Below are 13647 nucleotides of genomic sequence, written 5' to 3'. Positions count from 1 at the left end.
ACATGGTTATTCAAGCTTCAAAATCTCCCATGGTGTTTCGATGAAGAACAAAACCAAATGGGGAAGAAAACTATTATGTTTTCTTTATTTTATTAATAAAATAACATATAAAACATTATAATTAAAAGAAATTAAAGCATCCAACCGTACCATTATCTTTATGATGGGTAATTTACTCAATAAGGTCATCCATTATAATTCTTTAATTAATTAACACCTTTAAACTAATAACAATTGGCTTTTTCAACTTTTACGATTTAGTCCTTTTCGCTTAATTAACTATTGAAACGTTAAAATTTTTCAATGAAAATTTAATACCACCTTAATGACATTCCGTAAATATTTATAAAAATATTTACGACTCAGTTTATAGAAACAAGGTCTCGATACCTCATTTTCTAAAACCACTTGACCTTAGGGTCTTACCACTTAAACTTAGTTAATCATTTGAATAGCATAAATTATTGAACCAAAAAACTTTTTAAAACTATATTTGACTCATAAATATTAAATAATAGTATTTACGAACTTACTCGTCAAATTTGGTGGCCCCGGATCTACTATTTCTAACACCACTAAAAAACAAGCTGTTACATGGCTTGTCCACAATATGTTATGTGGCGTTTATCTACAATTATGTGGTTGCTTGTCCACAAATGGTGTGTTATTGGATGGACGGATTTTGGGGAACTTGATATTGTGTGTAGCGAAGATGGGTAGGAAATTTTATAAAATGTGCATCGTTTTAAAATTTGCATTGACATGTTCATGCATAGGTATTGGTGTTAGAACTTGTGATTATTATGATGATTGATATGTTGAGATTGATATTTTTATATGTATGCAATTATATTTGTGATGATCTCATACTAAGCTTGTAAGCTCACCCATCTTATGCGTATGTTTCAAGTAATCCTCGTAAATAGGTCTCGGATATGAATTTTCGGTGATGCTCTCTGAAGTGAACTTTTTAATAAATTATGATCTTTATATCATTTAATGGATTTGTATGGACTTTGATTTGGGTTTGTTTTAATAACTTTATGGGTTTTGGGGATTTTTCATTTTGATTTACATAAATTTTTTGCATGACATTAAGTTTTAAAAACTACATAAATTAGTATTTGATAAGATTTCGCTTGAAACTCGAATTCTAAAATAAAATCTGTCAATAACACATTTTTTAGTTGCATTTCTGAAAAATGAGTTTTTAATAAAATTAGACTTAGTTTTAAAAATTATTAATGCTTACAAATGAGTTTTCTAAAGACATTTGATTTATGAAGTTAAAATGTTTTTATTTCTGAAATATTGACGAATAACCAAGTTATCCAATTTTGAATAAAAAGACAATTGATTTAGAAGTATGATTGAAAATCCAAAATAGTTTTGAATCAATGATTTAATGTTTACAATTGAGGTATTATTTATTTCGATTCCTGAAATTTGCAGTTTTTATGAAATTAAAATAAATGTTTTATTTCATTGTTTTGAATTGATAAGCTAATGTTTTAAATCTTTTTTCATAATTCTGAAAGTTTATTTCAACTATTTTCATGGACAAATGGTTTTTGAAATGAGATTGAAAAAAGTTGAACATTTGATTTTACTAGTTTTGAACAAATTGCGCAAATGGTTTTAAAAAAATTACGTTTCAAATCAAGAAAGTATTTTTGGGTCATTTCGGTGGCCAATGTTGCTTTTCAAATTTGGCCATAAAGATTGGGTCTGGTTTAGGATGTTACAAATTTTGCATGGCATGACTTCACTTACAATAGTGGAATTCATAACTTGACAAAGGATAAATGATATCCTCTCAATGGAAGTACATGATGGATGGAAAAGTAACGTGGTCACGAGTCATTTATCTAGAACAAATGCTTTACTTACTATGTGTTAGTAATTGACTTTTTCATTACGAAAGATGTAATGGTTATAATGAGATAAAATATAATCATATTGGTTGAACAGATTTAACCGAAAGAGATAAAGAATATCCTTTTAAATAACACATATGATAAGATGATTGGATAGACACTTGATATGTAGCTTTCATAATAGTATATCATAGGGTGAGCTTAGCCATGGTACTTTAGCATAATGACTCCGTGACTAAATAATTTTGTAATTAATAAATGAAGAGTTGGAACTTAATTTATTTGAGCCCTAATCTTATACGTTCAATCGGTCCCTTCTTTCTCTTGGTACAACCTTGACTGTTTGCATTTGAATCGATCAAATTAAAATATGAAAACGACAAATTAGAGACATGTCACATATATCACTATTCACAATTCATGTGTTTTCTTGCTATAAGCAAGAGATGATTTAGATATTAAATTTATATATTTCAATTATTATTTAATTGATTGTAATTAAATAATTAAAATTTGAATCGAAAATTAAATTGATTAGTCATCGCAATCTTGTTGAACAAGGTAATTAAATTTATTTATTCATAGGTTTTAGTACGGTAAAGTCATTGTGACTTTAACGGAATTAGAATTGGGTGGAAAAATAACGTAATTAGGAAATTGATTAAATTTATTTTAATTAATTAAATACATAATATTTGGGGAATGCAAAATTATTTACGGGGTTGGTTAAATTATATGAGTTAGTTAAATGTACATATAACACATGTAATTGTATCCAATACATGAGATAGGCCTATTGACCCATCTTATATAGCATTGGTAACAACCCTAACTCCTAGAGTAAGGGATGTCGCTACCCATAGCCTATCCCAGTAAAGGATAAGTGTATATTTTATTAAAATAATATTATTTTTATTCTTCTTGTTCAACTAACACTCTTGTAGTTTTTTTTTTTTTTTTATAAATAGAGATTATGGGTTAGATCAAAACACACATCATACAAACTGTCAATACTTTTATCAAAATTAAATGAGTTTGCTAATGGTTTCTATCTCATTGAAAGTTATTGATATTCTTTATTAGAACATCAATGGAAAATTTTCATCATGTTCATCGATTTGTGAGTTAGAGCTCATAATCTAAGAAAGTCGAGGTTCGAAAATAGAGAAGCTCATGTTGGTTGAAAGCTACGGAATGACACAATCTACCTATTCCAAAACATAGGTAGAAATTTGGTAAAGAGTTTATTGCTATAAATAAAACAATCGCTTAATTTTAGAAAAAAATTAATTTCTTGTTGTGCAATAAATTTATTTTCTAAATAAAAAAATTTCAACAATTCAAAGGAGAGTGTTTTAAATATTTCATAAGTGAATGTTCTTTCAACTCCAATAGCTCCAAATAATTATGTGGATGACCTTTTAACTCCTAAAATTCTCATGAAATTTATAGGATATCTTAAATTTCTTATTTATGTATTTGTAATCTATGATGATTAAAGCTCTATAAATAAAAATTATCATTTTATTTTATTTTATATTTTCTCATCTTTGTTCTTTATCATTTTTTATATTTATCATTACTACAATCTCTATCTTTAGTTTTATAACAACTTAGAGTTTATAAATTATATACATTATGGGTGCATGAGAATTTCTTATAGTGCTGTTCATTTCTTACAAGACCTGGCCGACCAATACTAAATAAGTCTTAGAATAGCATCTAAATAAAGAAGATTTATTAGATTTTCCCACTAACCTAACTTCTCCAAATATTAGCTTCAGTTATTAGTGTCTGTTTTGTCTTTTCCAATTTAATTCATTGAATATAATAAAAATTTAAAGAATAAGGCCAAATCCATCATCAATTATTCACACCAACAAAGCCAGCAAAGTTATCCTGAGTTACCACAAAAAACTAGACTTTTAACTCGTGTGCAATTTATTTTCTCCTCAATTTTGTAACGACAAAATGGGTAAACTATATATTATTAACAATTATAGTTATAATTTGGCCATTCTTTCTTGAATCATTAATTAAAATAATAATATTATCTTTTTAATTGGTATAATAATAGATTTAATTTTAACACTTACATATTTTATCAATTTAATTTTAATATTTAAATAATTTATTAAAATCTATTAATTTAGTCCTCAAACATATCTTCATAATAAATTAAATTTAATGCACATATGTTTAATATGCTCATCAGATCTGAGCTAGAATGAGCTAGAATATAATGCGTAAGTTGAACACTAGGCTAATTAAAATAATTGATTGATATGATACTAATAATTTAATACTCAATTAAAACATTTTAAAGTTTGAGAACATTTGTTTTGATGAAAGAAACCAATTTATGACCTAAACTATAGTTTTACATTTGGTTTAGTTAACTTTTTTTTAAGGCAAGTGGGATTTAAATCACATTAATGCTGCTCTATTTTAGGTGTTTTTTTGGATATTATCATAGGTTTGTCTTATGAAGATGGAAGATGGGAATGAAAAAATGAAAGGAAAATAAATTTTGATAGTTTTTGGAAGGAAAGAAAAGGAGAGAAAAAAATATATCATTTTCATTCTAATACATAAAAGTAAATTATTCCAAATTAAAATAATAAGAAAAAATGAGAAAGATATAAATTAGTTCAAAATTATACATTCTCAAAAGTTTAATTTTTCTTATTTTCCAATTCTATCAATCAATGACAATTTTACCATTCTTGCTACCAAGAACACAAATAGAATGAATTTTTTTTTTTATCTTTATAATTTTCATATTCTCGATTTTTCATCTTTCCAAATTCTTTTCTAAACTACCAACCAAATCCTGAATAAAGAAATGATGCTTACTTGCTTAGTTCTTCACTTCCAAAAGCATGCAAATTTAGAGATGAATTGTTACTCTGAACGCGTCTTCCCTGCTTGGCCTCTAATGTAGATAACAATGAATATAGCAGCACAAGCTTATGAAGATTTCATTGATTAACTAATAAAAAAGCATAAAATTATATACATGAAAAGGTGACAACATTAAGGAAATTAAAAGTAAGATGATAGGGGTATCGGCCTGGGGTGGGGGAACCAGAGAATCCTGGAGGGGGAGGGCAGGATTAGATGTTAAGGCCGAACTTATGACAGTCTTCTGCAGTTCATTTGTAATGTCAGCTGATTACAATGCACCCTTTGTAACAAATGTCAGCAGCATATAATTGTCATCAGGAAAAATCAAGTGCTCCGCTTTCGGTTGGAGCCCATGTTGAGCCACATGAGCGTCGTCCTGAACTTCTCAGGGAAGATAATTTTTTTTTTCATCAAGGAATGGTCGATGAAAAACGATTTGTGTCGGAGATGAAACTTATACATGAGAGAACAGATGAGCAAACATGGGATTGACTGCATATACATATTTACTAAACCAGTCATGGCCCAGAGGGTTTGGGGGCTTCTGCTGATTCCTTGGCGTTCTTTACAACCAGATCATAATTGATGGAAGCCAACTGAGATAAATTCTGCAAAAATAATAAAACTCCAGTGAATTCTACAATTTGACTACAAAATTGTAATAAAAGCGCAAATGACGTTTAAACAAGAAATTAGTAATGTAGGAAACTGCATAGTGAGCAATGGTAGTCATTCTCACCTTATATGAGAAATTACTAAATGAGTACTTCACTGCAAGGGCAGGAGCACTGAAATCCGTCAAACTGCCACATTCGTCCCCCTGTTTCATAGGCATTACAACTCTCAGAATGACACTGATCGATATTTGACTGCAATTCTTATGCTAGATATGGCAATCGTGACTCTTAAAGAATCATTAGTCTCCTCTCTAGACACACCAATAGTTTTATTTAGTCCATGTTGACTATTTATAGATGGAGCCTTTTTCTTCCATATAAGAATGATCAATGTAATATCATCATTTAAATGAAGTTCTATAAACTTTTGAAACTATATGGAACATGGAAGTTGCATCCTTAAATTGTTGTGTAGCAGGGGCATCAACCATTATAAACAGATAAAAGATAAAAGAAAATTAAAATTTACACATACATCTTCATCTTGCACGTTGCTGAGTGACCCACTGCTGCAGGTGTCAGTCAAGTCATCGCAGTCACTACTTCCATGAACTTGTTCATCTTCTGCATTCCATATATATCGGCTCATAAAGTAACTAGTGTCATGTGCTTCAGTTGATGGTATGAACATAGCCTGCATCCCAGTATGGAATCTCACTAAATGCTACAAATATGTTAATCCCTAATCCTTTTTACTTATTCTCCAATTCAATTTGTTTTAAAGATAATGAAATAAAAGAAGACCTTTTGTCTTGCAAGTGTGCTCCAATTAATATCCTTGAAGAAAACATGTTGCTTCACCTATCAGAAATATTTAATTAGCTGTTAACATTATTTTGAATCGTAGAGAGGTCCCTGTGAAGGGCTCTAAGCACTTACCTCGCTGGCTCCTGTGGCTCCTAGCCTTTGAACTGGATTTTCTGTTAACAGCCTGAAAGAGAGTAAAACAAAAGGTTTAAGAATAAGGAAATCTTTTCCACAATTCCTCAATCCGCAGAAGGACTGAATGCCCCAGTCAGTACTATAACTAACATTGGGGTCAATATGGTTCTGACGTATTCCATTGACTATTTATCATGATCAATGAATTCTTCCTTTTACGGATGAAGCTTTCTTTGTTTCCTTTTTTTTTTTTTTTCTTTTTTGAAGAAATGACAACCGTTCTTTCTTTTTCTCTGTTTAGTTGCATATCTTAGGATTGATTCAGTCGTACTTCCAAAAGACACATTTAATCACCAACCAGGCAGGGTTATTTGGATTCCATTCACTTTATCGTCATGATGTCTGAAAGATGCTTATGTATTGAATGTTTTTTACTAGTCCACTACTTTTCTCATGATCATGCAATGAAATTGAAAAATTATATCAAACCAAATATACTTAAGGAATGAATGGTCAACACAGAATTTGACCAAATAGAAAGTCAAAAGGTCAACATCCATAAAGTGAAATTTCTTTGTTTGTAAATCTTACTTGTCAATCAGATCATATGCTTCATACGACATCTCCTCTGGTACCTTGGGCCAGGGTATATTTCTATTCATTATGTTGTCAAAAATTAGCTGCAAACGGCAAGATATAGTAATAATGTCAAGCTACAACCACTGTTATCAATTATATTAACATTAACAATGAAAAAGAAAAAAAATTCCAATGTTCAGAGGAATCTATTTGAATTGAAGGATACAAAAATCTTGAGCTTATGAGTAAATCCTTACTATCTTATCCAATGGTTAGGCTGCAGATAAGGAAACATAGAAATCCAGCTTTGCATGAAACTACATTATGTGGATGTGATGTCTAAATATAGGTATTAAAATATATAAAGAAACAAACTACGCAAAATGAGCCGCAGCATATCCTAAGGTTCTTACTTATCCATGAATGAAGCAGCAAGTACTTCTCGACAGATATCAAATTAACTTAGAGCCTGTCACAATTTGAAGAAAAAAGGCAGTGATAGCATAGCTTCAGATTTCTTTTTCACCATATTCCTTTTGAAATTTTGGCTTACTACTGGGAAAGCATTCTTAAGCGTTTGTTTAATCATTAGCTAAAAGCCAGGGCATGGTTTCCACACCAATTATTTTTATCTCAGTAGGCTAGTGTGCTTAATTCTCTGTAAATGTATCCTTGCTTCAAATGTTACTGTATCATCTTAGTGAACAATGCAACTCATGTGCTCCTGTTAAATTAATTTGTACCAAAAAACTAAACAGAAGTAAATGAAAAGTGAATTAAGATGGAATGACCCATCCTAATGTTGACATATTGTGAACTAGACAAACACTGGTTTGAATTACATGAAATCTCAATACTTCCTAAAATCAATGTTCTGATGAAAAGAGGAAAACAAATTCATGCACACACACACACGCGCGCGCGCGCGCACACATACACACATAAATATCATCCAAAATCATTCAAGCTTTAGGTGACATACTGGTGGGGTTTCAGCATTGAATGGAGGAAGCCCTACTAGTAGCTCAAAAAGAATGATACCTACAGACCACCAGTCAGCAGTTGCACCTAAAAAGAACATGGAGTAAGAAGAAAAGATAATCAATAGCAAGAGGAAGGAAACTTTAAACTTCATAATACATGTGTTATCTGAAATAGTGGCTGACCATGTCCCATTCCAAGAAGTATCTCTGGGGCTAAATAGTCGGGAGTGCCAACAACCGAATGCTTTTGACGTCGTTCTCTCTTTGGTGAAATTTGTTCTTTGTGTTCATCATCTTCCATTAATCCACTACTGCCAAATGAAGGACCTGATAAGTCATCTGTACTGTTGATAAGACCGACCTTTGAGAGCCCAAAATCTGTCAACTGTAATAGAAGGGATTACAGCTTCATGAGAAGTTATGTAGTTTTCTCATGGCAGCATAAACATTACGAGAGTTCAACAACACTGAAAGCAAACTAAAATATTGCATAGACTTTGTATAGCAACAATTATATAATAAATAAAATTAAAGATGCTGACCTTGATGTGCCCATCTTGACCAATCAACAAGTTGTCTGGCTTCAGATCCCTATGTATGACATTTAAAGAATGCAAATACTCCAATGCAAGAACCTGTGAAATATAATACAATGTGTGCCAATGAGAGAACTATATTGAGTCCAACAAAGGTAAGCAGTCTTATAAAATGCTTAGGGGCCCTTACAACTTCTGCAATGTATACACGCCCCATATCTTCGTCTAAGCATCCTAGATTTCGCAATAAAGAGTAAAGATCTCCACCATTTAGATACTCCATAACCAAGTAAAGATTTTCTCTACATGTAAAGGAGTAAAAAAAACGGACCTGTCCAATCATTAAATGTATCCATATCAGGCAAGATATATACAGAATACATCCCCTAAAACAGTTGTAAACTTGAGGCTCACCACAAAGGGATTGCGGACAGATATTAGAATGTTACGCTCAGCCAAAATACTTTCAACTGCATTTTTCCGAATCATGTCTGCCTTCTTCAAAACCTGCAGAAGTAGAAATGAATTTTGTTACTACAAACAATTAACAGGTAAGGTATTTGTAAGTGTCAGCCATTTTCTGGTCCTATATACTCCTACCTTTATTGCAAATAAGTCTCCAGTTGCTCTTTTCCTAGCAAGGAAAACTCGCCCAAATGCTCCTCTGCTGATTGGCTTTATTATTTCAAAATCTTCAATAGATGTTCGATCCTTAGCACATGGATTGATCGGACTTGCACGTAGACTACGCAATGTATCATCATCTACTGAGCTATCTTCATCAGCCACATGATTCGATGAGTCAACTTTTTCATCCTCTATCTGTCCACAAAGTTGCACATATTTTTCCCTATAATTAAAACAAAAATCATATATGTGAGAAGGCATGGCCGAATATAGCATAAAAACCAGCCAAAATAATGTTTTCAAGTGAATGAGTTGGTGATGAAAGCATAGGCTAAAATCCGTATTTAGATTTGCCAATGAATTTAACTGAATAGAACCTATTAACAAACTGGGGGAGGGCAGAAAAAAACGAACGTGACTACAAATTTTGGAATAAAGGTTAACTTACTGTAATAGTTTTTCTATTCGTCTTCCAAAAGTTTCTACAACAAGGGCATCTGCCTTCCTATCTTGGATGGCATATTTTAGTTCATCCAGGCGTTCAAGCATAAACTCCAATGTATTGTAATCACAATCATTTGCATTTTCAACAGAACGAGCAATATCTAGCAACTTTTGTATCTGCAAATTTAAGACAAAAACTCAAAAATCAACACCAGAATATGCTCAATCAATTGAAAATGATGGTCATAAGATTTCCGTACACAAACTCACATGATAGCAACTGTGAATGTCTTAGTTTGAGATGCTTACCAATGCAAAACAGAATACAACAGAAACTAGATAAATTCAAAAGGAAAATAAAACTCCATGGTAGTCATTGAAGAGTGAACATGAAAATCTGATATTTCTTGACAGCAGATAAAATAATTATATGGCAAATCAGACGACTGCAATTATGATGTATAATCACACTGGATATAAAATAAATCCACGTTCAAAAAGTAAGCAGCAATAAGGGTCATCTTGGAAACAAAGTTAGGGCATCTGAATAAGTATTTAAAGAGAATTGATTCAACACAAGATTAAGCACAAAGAAATATAACTTATGACAATGATAACCTGTTGGTGATTCTCAAGCTCTGCTATTCTTCTCCGTCCACTCAATAACAATTCAATCTGGCTAGTTCGTGGAGTTAACAATGGTGATCGCGGTGTCAAGCTTCCTCCTGATGAAGCTTTTGTGCATAGATCAAGTGTGCTTAAATTTAAATGTGTTTCACATGACACATCATGCAGAGCATTCATATGCTCCATAAGAAATGCATTATCAACATCAGGAACACAATCAAGCATATCATCAGAGCATTGGCGTGAATGATTGCTATGCTTTGGTGAAAAGTCATCAGTATCTTCATGTATACTTGATGTATAAACTCTTGTAGCCTCAAAACTTTCACGTGGAGTGTCTATACTTTTGGGTGTGCTTTTTGGTGTCCATGAATCGAGAATTTTGTCAAGGGTTTCTGCAACTCTTTCAATACGCTCATTCACGGTTAAACCTTTCAGGTCACATCTATCAGCTATGGTACAAATTCGAGAGTGCTCTTCCACATGTACAACAGGTATTTCAACCTCACAAATCCGGCAAATCATTGAATTTTCGTAAGTTACACTTTGATGATCACCCCAGAATGGCCAAGAAGTTTTTGGCGTTCGAGAAGATTGAGGATAGCCTGACGGAGTTTGAAGAGGTTCCATTCTAGGAGTCTCATCTTTTGCTTGAGATTGTTCTGCTCTATTTTTGGAATTTGAATCAGGTGTATCTTGTCCTTTACGATTTTTATCAGCTGCAGATGGAAGTTTCTTCCAAGATGACATCCTATAGCTGCTTGAAGTTGAATCAACACTTTTGGCAGTTTCAACCTCTGCAATTACATTTGCAGTACTTAAGTTTTGACCAACTTGATCTTGCTTGCTTTTCTCTTTCCCTTGTGCTTTCTTCCTCTGTTTCTCACTCACTTCTTTTCCATCTAATTGATCACTAGTATCCTTCCGAGCAAATTCAAACATCTGTTCTGGATAAACTCCTAGATCACTGAGCTGATGAAGCCCCAGAATGTGGTCATCCTCGTAACCACTCTCTTTATGGAACTGCACAAGCCGGGTGCACCTGGTGAGAATAAAAAGCAGGCGGGTATGTAATTGTTTGGGAACTCCCATTGATAGCTCCTGCCGTCTATCATCTAAATTCTGAACAATGCCTTCACATTTGACCCAGAATTCACAAGCCGGCATCTTTGCACAACGCTGTGCTACAACCAGCAAATCCTCCAAACTCTCTTTCCATTCAGGATGAGAATCTGATGTTTTTTCAAGCTTGTCCACCAAATCCCCAGCAAAAACACCCAAATCAGAGTTTACTTCCTCCTTTAATCTGTCAAACTTCATCCTGGTTGCAAGCAGAACCTCCTAAAATTCGGATCATTAAATACATTTATGAACATAAGATAGCTAAACAAGGAGATAAACCAAAATAAATAAACAGCCAAGAGATTTTGAAGTAGAGTTTAACAGAAGCTATGTAAAAGCTCGTTAATTTGTGTTTTTTTAAACCAGTGTGAGAAACATAGATCTTAGTAAAAATTAGTTGAGGACTTAATGAAGAATTGCTCATTAAATAACTGACAGTTTGTCCCTTTCTTTCAAGTTTGCTTGTTCTAGTTCAATTAGAAAGGAGAAAGTTACCTCCATGTGGCCTAAAGCACGAGATTTCTTAAGAGGAAAAGGCCGTACTCCTTTAGAATTAAGCTCATGAGAGAAGCTTTTCACGTCAGGAGCTTTCTTCCTCCGCCCACTGGTAACGCGCAGTACGGCCTGGAAACGTGGTGACTGCATTTCCTTGGCAAAACCAACATGATTACTCCACCAAAAACAAAGAAGATTGCAAAACAATTTTTCGATATTATACGTAATATATACTACTATCTAACATGTCTAATTCATTCCCAGAAACAAAACAAAAAGAACACTTCTTATCGATTTACCTCCGTACTGAGTGGTGATGGAGCCCTTAGTGATTTTGATTGATTCCATGGCGACTTCTTCCCTATAAACAATCAAGAAATCACAAGAAAACGAAATTATTTATTCGTTCATTTCCACTAATTGTCAAGTTGCTCTTCTTTACTTGTATTTATTCCATCATAAGTATACATTCTAACAAGAATCCAAGCTTACATTGAAATTAAGAGTTATTATAAAAACAAAAAAAAAACAAAAAAGAAAGAAAAGGAGTAAACTAAAAATCAAAAGAGGTAAAAAAACGTTATTCTACATAGAGAGAGAAAAAAGTGATGGGTACCTTGATGAATGGGGTTAAGGTTAGGAAGTTGAGAAGTGCAGGCCTCAACCCCTGCCCGTAGCTTTTCCTTAGCGACATTTCCTTTCTTACTACCTACATCTCCAATATTGGAAGGGTTCCTGGAAGAGGAAGAGCACCTGAGAGGAGACGGAAGTGGAGAAGATCTTGTTCTAATGCGGTTTAATCCAAGAGTAGACGCTAGAATTATTGAATCATCGTCTCGGCTCACGTTTAGCTCTAATGATTCGCTCTTACCGTAAGCAAAACGACCCAAACCATAATCACCAACGTCCTCTTCGACTTCATAGCCATCGCCATCGCCATCGCCGCTGCTTCTGCTATCGTCTGATTTCTCGGCAGGTTCGCGCCACGACCGCTGGATAGGGATCCCAGGGATCTTACGAAGCTTCGTCGTTGATGATGATGACGTCAATATCTTTTTCGTCGCTGCCGGCGTTGGATCCTGGTTATTTTCCGCCGACGACATGTCTAATTTCTCATTCACGGCATTACGATGAAGACTACTTTATTGAATTATGATGATCAAATTGATCATCAAAGTTACGACAGAGGAGAGAATATAATTTTTTTTTTTGAAAAAAAATCAAGAGATAATAATTTTGAGGAAGGAGAAGAAAATCCGGGAAATCATTTTGGGAGAGAAAATGAAGAGTAAGGTCTCGCGGGAATGGTGCGTTTAAGGTCGACAGGCAGGAACGATAACAGTTTTTTTTTTTTCCTTTTTATTTAAATTTAAATTTTGCTTTCAGTTTTGAAATAACGTGCATGCCGCGAACTAGTGAGCCTTATAAAACTCAACAGTTGTTAAAACCGACCTAGTCTACCAGTGTATTGTTAGATATCTATTTTACTCTTCCACTTTTTTTTTTTTACTCATTATTAGCGATTGTGATATGTGGCTTTTTTTTCCTTTAGTGATATGTGGCTTTTAATTCAATTTATGCCTAACATCTTTCACCCGATTCAGTCATTAGATTTAAGTTACAAAATATTATTATCATAAAAAATATATTTAATTTTCAATAAAAATTCATTGATTTATTAATTAAGATAAAAAATGCATGCACGTTACAGTAAATAAGTAAAATTGAACTAAATCAAGCTTATGAAAGCTTTTGAATTGACTTAAGCATAAATGAGGAACAAACTGCAAACTTTTCAAAGTATGAGTATAAGTATCGATATTGAATTTAGTATGGATATCGTTTTGGCATTCTGTCAATTTGGATATTTTTAAACAATTAACAATTGTAT

General features: G+C 32.8%; 1 protein-coding gene across 1 annotated transcript; it reads right to left on the bottom strand.

The window, feature by feature from the left end:
• Positions 1–4741: 4741 nt before the first annotated feature.
• On the bottom strand, positions 4742–13246 carry LOC108472594 (probable serine/threonine protein kinase IRE). Its single transcript, XM_017774141.2, has 17 exons — positions 12373–13246; positions 12056–12117; positions 11757–11900; positions 10131–11480; positions 9517–9689; positions 9042–9291; positions 8856–8948; positions 8632–8772; positions 8448–8540; positions 8089–8290; positions 7905–7990; positions 6935–7023; positions 6341–6392; positions 6206–6262; positions 5937–6095; positions 5524–5604; positions 4742–5392 (listed from the first exon to the last, which is right to left on the bottom strand). Exons 1-17 carry the CDS (start codon positions 12857–12859, stop codon positions 5303–5305), a joined length of 3609 nt encoding a protein of 1202 aa, XP_017629630.1. The 5' UTR covers positions 12860–13246; the 3' UTR covers positions 4742–5302.
• Positions 13247–13647: the final 401 nt, after the last annotated feature.

The sequence above is a fragment of the Gossypium arboreum genome, chromosome 9 (genome assembly GCF_025698485.1).
Source record: "Gossypium arboreum isolate Shixiya-1 chromosome 9, ASM2569848v2, whole genome shotgun sequence".
Lineage (NCBI taxonomy): Eukaryota > Viridiplantae > Streptophyta > Magnoliopsida > Malvales > Malvaceae > Gossypium > Gossypium arboreum.
Note: the sequence above shows the minus strand (reverse complement) of the source record. Positions and strands in the feature narration are given on the sequence as shown.